The 11070-nt window shown below is 51.3% G+C and overlaps 4 protein-coding genes across 4 annotated transcripts; 2 read left to right on the top strand and 2 right to left on the bottom strand.

Moving 5' to 3' along the window:
* Positions 1–227: 227 nt before the first annotated feature.
* On the top strand, positions 228–1867 carry LTR84_005223 (uncharacterized protein; the record flags this gene model as incomplete). Its single annotated transcript, XM_064848795.1, has 2 exons — positions 228–415; positions 463–1867. 2 exons carry the CDS (start codon positions 228–230, stop codon positions 1865–1867), a joined length of 1593 nt encoding a protein of 530 aa, XP_064711419.1.
* A 462-nt stretch (positions 1868–2329) lies between these two features.
* LTR84_005222 (uncharacterized protein) lies at positions 2330–3586 on the top strand (the record flags this gene model as incomplete). The annotated part of the gene is made up of 1 exon (XM_064848794.1): positions 2330–3586. One exon carries the CDS (start codon positions 2330–2332, stop codon positions 3584–3586), a length of 1257 nt encoding a protein of 418 aa, XP_064711418.1.
* Positions 3587–4043: 457 nt separating this feature from the next.
* Positions 4044–6635, bottom strand: LTR84_005221 (uncharacterized protein; the record flags this gene model as incomplete). The annotated part of the gene is made up of 1 exon (XM_064848793.1): positions 4044–6635. The coding sequence occupies one exon, from the start codon at positions 6633–6635 to the stop codon at positions 4044–4046; it is 2592 nt and encodes an 863-aa protein (XP_064711417.1).
* A 405-nt stretch (positions 6636–7040) lies between these two features.
* Positions 7041–9052, bottom strand: LTR84_005220 (uncharacterized protein; the record flags this gene model as incomplete). Its single annotated transcript, XM_064848792.1, has 3 exons — positions 7041–8686; positions 8752–8771; positions 8835–9052. The coding sequence occupies 3 exons, from the start codon at positions 9050–9052 to the stop codon at positions 7041–7043; spliced, it is 1884 nt and encodes a 627-aa protein (XP_064711416.1).
* Positions 9053–11070: the final 2018 nt, after the last annotated feature.

Here is an 11070-nt window from a genome sequence, read left to right as displayed (position 1 = left end):
AAGGCAGACCTCAGCCTCCTTCAACTTGTCCATCTTGCATCATTAAATCAACACGCAGACATGTACTCCATCAAGGATGATAAGACAAATGTCGGGCTCTGTGGTTCTGCCACAGAGTTCTTCGCGCCGCTCTCACCATCTCTGGTTCGCATACTCGGTTGCTTTGCGCTCCCACAAGCACCTAATTCTCGGACTGGGCTCAGAAGAGCCACCATCTGAGGCTGAACATGAACAACACATTCAATGGTGGCGCCATTTCAGATCAAGTAGTAAACCAGCAGTGGAGGATCATAGGTCCATCCTCAGCGCAATGGAGCGACATAAAGGAGATTTTCACACAACTATACATTGTAGAAAACCGGAAGTTGAAAGATGTCAGAGAGATCCTGTCGAAAAGCCATGGCTTTAATGCGAGGTATGTACCGTCGAAATCATTGATGGAAAGCTGACTCACCATCTCAGTGAGAAGATGTTCAAAAGACGTATCTTCGACTGGAAGATCCGCAAGAATTACAAGGCCAAGGATAAGGAAATCATCGCCAAAAAGGTCAAGGCATGTGTAAGTTCGGGACAAGATCTTCACTCTCTATCATTTCAAGGTCGGCCGGTCAAGTTGGACAGAGTCAAACGCCACTATCGTACTGATAAACGATTTTCTCGATTGCTGGAGACCTTGTCACACAGCCCTGAAGAGGATGATATAACGATCGATGAACCGCCCATCAAAGAAGACTCCCCTTCAACTGCGACCGGTACGCTATGCCCGTGGAGATATTCTGCCTCAAATTCCGACCAGGATGAAATGTCCCTGCAGTATGACAACGACCCGAGTAATGTAACAATAACCCGACATTTGAGCCCGCCAACCGACTTTTATGCCGTTGAGTCCACCCTATTTCACACTCGAGATGCTATTCGATGGCACTTCACTTCATTCAAACCCCTCAAGGTGAAAGAACTTGTCCTTCGGTTTCCCAGGACAGTTTCCGAAGAAGTCAGAACAGGTCGTATTGATCAAGCTTCCGAGTTTTGGCTTAGTCTCTATCATGGACTCCATCACATCGAATCCGGAAACTCGATGCACGCATGGAAGGCATTCGACAAATGCTGTCAGATGGTACAGCCTCTCTTAATGTCGGCCCCGCTTCACCTGTTGTCGTGCGTCCTCCTCCATTTCGCAACATCCTGGCAAGGTCTGAATGAACTGGAGCACCATCTACTGGACTTTATCTCCTCAATGGCGAGTAGCGTCGTCGGATCTGAACATCCTCTCGCCCTCGCGTTCGGGATGATCGCCACAGCCGATATCCGCGACCTCGTAGTAGAATCGATCATGGATCTGGTGACACAGGGCTACAAGTCCAGACGGAAACTGGATAATTCATCATTGTTTGCCCTACGAGTCGACCAGATTGATATGCTGCGCAAGCGCAAGAAGTTCCCACAGGCCCTCACGCTTTGCCAGCAGCTCGTCAAGGACAGTCAAACGATGAGGAAGAAACGCTATCGAACTGCGCTGGCCACATTAGGTCGGATCTTTGCCGATCAAGGCGAGGAATATGGGGTGGAATCTGTGGCGCACAGGATCCTCGACAACGAAGCCTCGGACATGGCAAACGCAAACAGCGGTGGCACGACAGCATGGGCTTGTGAGCAGCTTGGCTCCTTGAGTCTCAATCGTGGCGAGTATGTTGTTGCAGAGGCATACCTTCGACGCGCCGTGGAAATGACTGTTCAAAGATATCCGAATCGTGGCCCGTCAATGGTGTCTCTGACGGAGAGGTTAGCCACGTGTCTACAGTTGCAAGGTAAGCGGACCAATACTGGAACTCTGAGGGGAAATGGACAACTCTCTACGGGTTTCTAAAAGAGCTAGACTGGCTACTTTCAGCAAATTTCCATATGTTGAACCACTTCCGATGGTTATCAATTGGCACCTCTCATGTCGAACTTCTGTGTACATCGACATCGCCTGGGCAGAGATCTATTCTTTGTGCTAGATAAGCCAACTGCACACACTCAGAAACATGGTCTCAGACACCAATTTTGGGTTCTTCAATTCTTGTTATATTGATATAAAAATGGTCAAATCTGAATCAGGGGAACATACCTCTGTACATACTACTTGTAAATCCTCTCACACTGCTCTCAAAAAGCTGTTCGTTAATCCGTCATCCTTCGTCTGCCCATCACCAAGCAATCGTTCAAAAATTCCCACAGCCTACACAACACGAAGCAAACTCCAATAGTCTCCTCAATGTCGTGCCCCGTCTCTCCCATCTCAACAATCAACTCCATCACTCCTCATTCTCGTCCTCCTTCCCCATCCATGCACCGCTTTCCCGCAGCCTCCGCTCTCTGTCAACTCGCCGGCAAATCCAACTTCGAACTATGGCTCTCGGCGATCAAACCATACCTGTTCTCCGACCCCGAGTCAACCGGTCTGATCCTCGGTGGTTGGACGGAGCCAAAAGCGAGGAACGACTCTGCAGAAACAGCTTGGACACGCGAGCGCTGGGTCATGGCAAACACCGATACCTGCCGGTTCATTAGAGGTACCTTAGCCATGAATGTCATTCCTCATGTCCGCCAGCACGATACTGCCAGAGGTCTTTGGCATAATCTGCTGTGGCTGTATGGTGAGGAAGCGGGGATCGATACGCAGGGTGGACCGCCTGTGCCTGTAGGGGGTGAAAATGTGCGTGGCTCTCGGAGAGGAAGTAGCGGTGGTGGGAGAGCGAAACTCCTGGCGGCGATGGGGAAGAAGAGGGCTTCAATTGATGTCAATCTCGATCTCGAAATCGGAGGTTATGGTGGCAAGGTTGTGTCGCCCATTCGTTCGCCGCCGCTTATGCCGGTGATCAAGGCTAGCGGATCAAACCCTTCGTCTCATTCGTTCGGACCATTTCTCGAGGTTCCATCTGTCGACGGCCCTGGAGATGAAGACGAAGAGGACTATCAGGAGGAAGATGGGTTTGAAGACGAAATCGCCGAGGTCCCTTCCCATTTCATATTGGCCTACAACACTCAAAGCCAAATCAATGATGGTCCCGCCGCTGCCGCATCCGCAAGGACAACGATTTCTTCGACCGCGCCCAGACACTTCAGCATTGATAAAGGCATGAGCGACGAACCCGACAACAGCAGTACCTCTCAGAATCCACGGCACAACAGAGTCCGAACTTCTCCCAGCGCCAGCCTCGACACCATCGAAGAAGAATCCCATCATGACCCACACCCGGGACGCCGCGTCGATCTATCCGACAGCTCCGTGTTCGTCCGGCGCCGATCCATCTTCAACCCGCTTCCATATCTGACCAGGGAGGAACGGAGCACCGGCGACTCAGACGGCGCGGACATGTTCGACGGCGACCGCGCGAGCACACGGAAAAAACGCGGCAGCATTGTCTTCCAGCGCTGGTTCAATGCCAGTAAACGGGGTGCTGCGGGTGATGGAAGCAGGCGTGATAAGATGTCGCTTTCGAGTCCGGTTCTTTTGCGTCGTCTGAATGTAGTTGACTCGGGGGATGGTAGGAGGGAGAGGGTCGCGGATTGGAAGGGCAAAGGAAAGGCAGTTCAGGTTTGATTTTTGGAAGCTGGGTTTTGGATCGTGGTATGTATGTTATGGGGGAACATACCGTTCAACGTATCAATACTGGTTTTGAGGCTTTCGCAGACAGGTGTTAAATTGGGAAACAAATGGTAATATGTATCTAAAGAAGGACATGGACCTGCTTCTTCTGCTCTTCAGCTCAAATACTTCGAGATCAGGAAGAAGTCGTATGCTGATCATCACCCCTTGAACAAATAGACCTTCAAGCTGTGTCCGTAGCTAGGGATTTACTAGACTAAGGTCTGGATCCCCGTGTTATATCTGACATTATTGTTCATCAAGTCGTTATTTAATCTCATATCAAACATTCTCGTTGCTGATCGAGACCACGCCAGCTCCATCGCCAAATATCAACACAGAAGCAACCCAGAAACCCACATCCCATCGTAAAGTTGAGTTAAACAGCTCGATCAAACAGACATCTGACTACTTACCAATCCCATCTCTCCCTCCCCTCGCCGTCCTCCTCACCATGACTCCCACGTTCCTTCCCAGCAAACAACCCAGGCAAGCCACCACCAACATGATTCCGGACCGTTTTCCACCCACCGACCTCCCCTTCATCCCGCTCCTTGAGATAATGGCTCAGATCAGGCGACAGCATCTCGTGCTCGACCTTCAGGGGCGAAGTATAATGCGCACCAAAGTAGGCCACTTCCCCATCCACCTCTGATTCTCGAGGAACGTGACGGGGTCTTTTGATTTCCTCTTTACCGTCGCCGTTCTCCTTCTCCTTCTTCTTTGTCCCATGATCATTATCGCTGGGCCGTCGATCGATCCTGACACCCTGCCTAACAGCGCGACTGACATCGGCGTCAAAGTAATTGAACGGCACGAACATGACGGAACTCGCGCTCGTGTGCATCAGCGTGTTCGGCACATCCTGGCTGGTCGGCACATGGTGCCCGCCCAGATTGAAGTAGACGACGAGATCCTCGTCCTCGATGTTTTCGCCGTTCACCATCTTCTCGAAGTCCACCAGTGGGGTCAGCGGGTCCATGTAGTTCAGATGGTGTGCCGACGCCGGCTCCGTGTCTGGATGGTTCCGCAGGATCCACACGTCCGATGCGGACCACGCGGCGGATCGTCCCAGTGCCGTTGAGTTCAGAATCGTCAGGTGCGACGGATTCGATATGCCTGAGCCAGGTAGGATCCTGTAGCCGCGGGTCTCGCCCCATTTGTTGGTTGCGTTGGTGTTTGTGATCAGGTACATTTCGCGTCCGTTGGTGGGCCAGTCGAGGCCTGTTTCGTGCTTGATGGCCGAGTGTACCATGTGCATCGTGTTTCGGACACCGGGGACTTCCGGCTCGTCCCAGTGGTATTTTCGGCTTATGGGCTCGATGGCTGTACGGATCAGGGTGTTGTTGGGTCCGCAGATGTCGAAATCTGCGCGGAAAGAAATGACGTGGTCGTGCATTGAGGTGTGCACTGCCGGGTGGATGCGGTAGCCGTATTCACTCGTGCTGTCGTCCCTCGTCAAAAGCGATGAACGTGGTTCGGCATGGAAGGCTGAGAAAATGAAGCCGCTGGCCCGTACCTTTACCTCGATAGAGCCGTCCAGGTAGAACACATAATCAATAGTGTAGTCATAATTACCCACTGTGCTGACGGATCGGACAACGAGATAAGTATTCCTACTGACACTCACGCTATACGCGGAGGTATGTCTCTGCAAAGGCGCATCCGAGGTGAATTCAAAGACACAAATGGCATTTCTGTTGGTATACATCTTCCCACCTTTATGGTACGACATGTCGAGATACTCGGCGTGCCCCGGACAATCGACGCCCGGCACGAGGCTGAACATCATGCTGCCCATGCCGAAGAACGTGTCCAGAAACTCCAAGCCGGACTGCAGCGGCTCCGTGCCGGCATAGTGTGCTAATGCTTCCTGCAGACCGAGATGGTAGATTAGCCGTGTCGAGTTGTAGCGGATGTCGAAGAGGGAGAGGGCTGTCGCTTGGTTCGTTGACAGGTAGAACGAGAACCCCATCCACGAGACATATGATTCGTCACGGTCGAGGTGGTAGCGTGGGCCGTAGGGCTGGACCGATAAGGGGGGTGGCATGTCTCGTTCAGCCATTGAGCTGCCGAAGTCCTCGGTGTCTGTCCACTCGCCATCGTGGTTGAGGTTCAAGCGTTCAAACGTCGGGGATCTCATGGCTTCCCGGAGGACTGTGTCGTTGTCGTATAGGAGGCCGTTGTAGAACCACTGGCCCACAACCCAGTCTTGGTGGTTCGTGGACGGCGTGTCGAACTTGACATACAGCCCCTGAGGAAGCAATGTCCGCCCATCGGACTTCATGCCTGGCCCGAAAAACTCAAGCCAGTGCACCATGCGACCTGATTCGATCAGGGCGGGCCTCCATCCCATAACGAGCGCGTCTGGGTCAGATGGGTCGAGAGCGTTCACGGTCGCGCCTAGTAGATCCTGTGTGATGTCTGTCACACGCTCGCCGATCTTAAGTGCCCAAGCCATCAGGTCTAGACCGTCGGAAAGAGGCATCTGAACCCAGTTCTTTCCGGAGTTGTAGCAGTAGCTCAGTGGGAGCATACTGGTTGCGTTTGTTATTGGGAGAGGGCCCACCATGTAGTCGACGTTGAAGGCATCATTGTGACGAAACTCGAGCATGGCAACCCGCGCCCATCGTTCCGGTTGAGGGCCATTGTTGTCGAGATAGTCCACGACATCGGTCTTGTTGGGACGAAGGGTCTCAATCCGATAGATGACTTTCTTGTCACCAGCACCGACGCCGTTGAGCGAGTCGGTCAAGTTTACGGACTGCTGGACCAGAGAGTGGATCTGTGCCGCTTCCCCCTCGTCGATCTCAGCCCATGGGTTCTTCGCCGGTGCTTTGAACTGCTTGCGTGCATGTCGGAAGGCTGCTATTGATATTCCTTGTGGATCAACGGAGGAGAGCTGATGAAACCATGGTGCTAGGAGATAGCCGATGCTAATAAAGACCACGACTGCTGTCGTGATGATGGTGCCATACAGGTGTGAATGGCGAGTTTTGGTCATTGCGACGTGGTTGCTCGATCAGTGTACAATCGCCGACCACGCTGTCTCGTTAGTGAGCACTTTGGACCGTGTATCGTTTCGATCATGAGTTCGATGCCTACATGTCTGTTTGCGAGATAAGTGATCCTAGCCAATCATAGCCAGATAATGATGTTCACTCTCCACGGAGATGCCCATTTGGCCCGTGGAATTCGTAGTTGCTGCCGGCCGGAGGAAATGCCCGCTGGAGAGAGAGATCGAGCTTGGAAGTCACTCACGAGATTGGGATTTCAAAGTTGGTTGAAACCATATAATTCTTGGCTGCTAGAGTTTGCTATCAATAATGATCGGAACACCTTGTGATTCCCAGAAATGACCTGTACAGTTGGAAGATATAAGCTCTCTAATGAAATTCGTTCTCTTTCTCTATGTAGCAGCGACGCCCTCGGGAATCTTGTATTCTGACACAATCGTCTCCTCTTTCGTCTCTCCGTTTGTGGCATGTTCCCCATTTGGGACGTTCTCCTCCTTGGTGACGACCTTCCCGTTCTCCACTTGAAGTGGTGTCTGCTCTTCCAGTTTATGATGTATGAATCTGGTATCGTTGATATACCAGCTGAGTCCTTCAGGGTCATTAGCCCGCTCGGCGGCCGACCAACCATTGCCGATCCAGCCAAACTCATTGTCGTCGACGGTGGTCATTTCAAAGTCCTCGAAGCGAGGCTTCTCCAGTGTCCTCGCGGCATGGATACTGCTTCCTGGCCATAGCGCGGTGACTCTGCCGTTCTTGCGCTCTTCTTCCGTGGCGCCGGGTGGTGAGGATTTATACCAGCTGCCACATTCGGCCGAGAAGACGGTGCGTTTGAAGAATGCGTCGCAGTATTTGGTGAAGTTCTCAACCACTTTTCGTTTGGGTTCGATGGTCTTGACGTTGCCCTTTGATAGTCGCTCGAGCACTTGGCCGACGTACAGGCACACGGCTTCAATCACCACGAGTAGACTTCCATTGCCTAGACCAGCGTTGGGACCGAGGGATTGGAAGAAGTTGGGGAAGCCGTCGACGGCGAGACTGAGGTAGGATTCTGGGACCTTGAGATTCCGATCCTGGAGGTTCACGCCTCCACGGCCGTAGATCGGGAATCTTCCGCGGTAAGATGTGTCGAAACCGGTGGCGCAGATTATCGAGTCGACCTCCCGGTGCACTCCGTCCGCAGTCGTAATGCCAGTGGCATCAATGTGAGAGATGGGGTTTGGGATCACTTCCACGTTATCAGCAACAAGTGCTTCCAAATAACCCGGGCCAGGCGTCAATCGCTTGCAAAGTGGAGGGAATTCAGGAATCAGGTGCTCGGCGATCTGGGTCTTCTTCTCTAACCTCCTCTTCATATCAGCGGCGAATAAAGCCCAGGCCTCCTCGTGCTCCTTTGAGCCTCGATGCGTTACGGCGAAGCCTCCCTGCATTCCGCACTCGAGAGCTTTCCGGTATTTGATATATTCGTCAGGATTGTTCTTCCACAGTTCGATCTCTTCAGGTGTGTATTCGAAATTTCCATCTTTACCGTTGTTCCTCGCTCGAACGACCTCGTTACCGAATGTGGCTGCAATCCAAGTCCGACCTCGGACATAGTGGTCCATGGCCTTGACTTTTGGCAGTAAAGCAGGGACAATCTGAATTCCAGAACTACCGGCGCCAATAACGGCAATCGTTTTATCGGTGGCATCATAAGTCGTATCCCAGTTAGCACTATGGAGAAGATTGCCCTTAAACTCGTGAAGACCTTTAATATCAGGCCACTTCCAGTCGTTCAGAGCGCCTAGACCGACCATCAGGACATCTCCAATGTCTTCCACGATCTCACCGGTTCCGACGATTTCCAGCTTCACGTGCCATTTGGACGTCTCCTCGTTCCAGCGTGCCTCGATGCACTTGTGGTTGAATTTCATGAACCGGCGGAGGTTGTATTTCTCAACGACCTTCTTCCAGTATTCCAGAATTTCTGCAGCTCCGGCGTAGAATTTGGACCAGTCAACCTGGGACTCCCAACTCAGTTGATAAGAGTGAGCTGGAATATCTAGAAGGGCAACTCATTAGTATGGATGGCTCATACGCTTTGTGCTTGTTCTAGTTACAACATACCGCACGCACAACCAGGATATCTATGAGCGTGAGTTAGCACAGAGTAAAGGAGTTCCAAAGGTACGAGGGAATGAAGGCCTTACCTATTCTCGAACCACGTTCCTCCGACATCTGCATTCTTCTCATAGATCGCAAGCTCGATGTTTGGTACATATCTAGGGAATTGAATGGCTGCACAAATACCAGAGATGCCGGCACCGATGTAAACGACCTTCAACGGCCTTGGCTCGTCAACAGCCCGCTCAGAGACAAGCGGGTGAGCATATTGATTGCTAGAAGCGTTATAATCGATGGAGCCCATCTTGTTGAATAGGGTTCCAAAAAGTGCGGCGAGTCTTTAGTGCTTCGTTGATGATAAGAGACAACCTTCTGAATCGCCAGTGTAGGATGGGGAAGGGAGGAGGGTAGCGATCTTCAATGTCTCGGCAAACGATCGAGCGCTCAAACCCGCAAAAAGTTGAGAGAAAAGAGAGAAGCTGACAAGTGCGAGGAATCGACAGCCTGTTGTACTATTTAGCTCTTTGGAACCATCCGTCCTTGCCTGCCCCATCCATCTTTCGCAGCCATGGCGAAATCCCGACTAGAGAGATCACAGACGAATCCAAAACGTAGAGACGCTGATAGGAGGGCTGCCGTTCCTTCGCCACAAAAGTCTCTGCTTAGGTCTGAATCAGGGTGGGTGTCCAATGTGCCGAATTCTGGAGACTCCGCGTTCGTTGGGTTTGCCCACCACCCGGAAAACCTCCACCCTGTAACAACCATGGCCCAGATGGCCCGGCAATCTGTGGGTGCGAAATCATGACCCCTTTGGTGTGGGTGTTACTACACAGGAAGCGAGAAAACATAATCCCCCCGCATGATTGAAGCAATGGTGCTTGTTCCGACGGCCTTCGGGCCTTAATAAGTCTCTTTGATTAATCTTTCTATATTGAAGGACTCTTTTAGCGAAAGTGTCACGCTACACTTCCCAGACGAACAACATGTCCGCTATTGTATTTGTGAAAGCCAGATACAATCGAAGCAGAGCTGCATAGGGATCCGAGGGGCCGAGGGTCGCCAAGCTTGCAGGTGGGTGTGAAGAAACCTCAGACGACCCACGTGCCCAGTACATCTGGGGGTTTTCCGTAAAGGTTAGAATATTGGTGATCTTGACCAGAGTGGGTTTATTCCGCCCTAGCGCTGTTAGCGATACATCACGGTTTGACGATTTAGGTTTCCAAGATTAAAACCAAGTCTAGGTCCATGATAGACAACATCAGGCCACAACCTATTCAACCGGGCCTTGTAGGCTGGAGTCAACACTGGAGAACCCCCAGCTTGCGTGAGATCGTCTCATCATGTAGCTTTAGAGAGTCTGAGAAAGAGCAACACCACCAGGTGATAAAATGGGGCCCGTGATGTAGCCATCATAGATATCTGGATGACTTGAAGGCTGTGTATTCACCAGTGAAAGTATTCCAAGAATGGAGCGTGAGAACGCATGTATCATCTGAGTACGGAGTGTATTCCGCCGGCAGGTTCAAAGCACCTCGTTCCCGAGATCCAAATTCTTCGGGATGCCTATATACTAGCTTCGCAATGTATTAAGTCAGGAAATACCCCCATATCCACAACAGCCTTGCAAGTGGCAGAATGATTCAAAGCCCATGATTTTGAAGGGCGGAGCTGGGGGTGGGGGAGGAGCTCGAGAAGAATATTGACTAGTACAACGACTCAGTGGTGGTCGCCGTGGCTTGATCGACCCATAAAGGATTTTGCCATGGGCTGTGTGAATTGCCAAACGTGAGCCTATGAGGAGGACAAAATACCGACTTCGATGGATAGGCTGGGGTAGAGTGTGATTGTAGCGACACGCGTGTAGGATATTGATCAGTATCCATCGAGAGTCATGGTGGGAGGCCAGTATATATTTCGTGTAAAGAGAGCAAATCTTGAAGGTGAAGGTAACATTATGTGACAATTTTGAATTTTGGAGAACTTTTTATTGTCAATTTTCGACACTCTATTGATCATACCCCAATCTCTATGTCTATGACCATGGTCATTTGTCTATCTCGCCACTTGGACCAAGCGGCAGGGGTATCTGAACTGGTTTCGGCACAGATATTAACCCATTCCTATTCAATCGTGCGCTCATAAAAGAAAATGATTTCACTTGTAAAAAACCTGCCCCAACTCCGAACTGAAAACAATGACGCCACTCTTCATCGAAACATGCGAGTCATATCACTCTGTTCCAGGCGCCACTTTGATATGCTGTGCTGTTATCGCGAAGAAAGAGGAGTCGTGAGTATTGTGATCCAAGTAGAAAGTTGACAT

This window comes from Exophiala bonariae, assembly GCF_035927105.1.
Source record: "Exophiala bonariae strain CCFEE 5792 chromosome Unknown scaffold_2, whole genome shotgun sequence".
Classification (NCBI taxonomy): Eukaryota; Fungi; Ascomycota; class Eurotiomycetes; order Chaetothyriales; family Herpotrichiellaceae; genus Exophiala; species Exophiala bonariae.
This window is presented reverse-complemented; position numbering and strand designations above follow the sequence as displayed.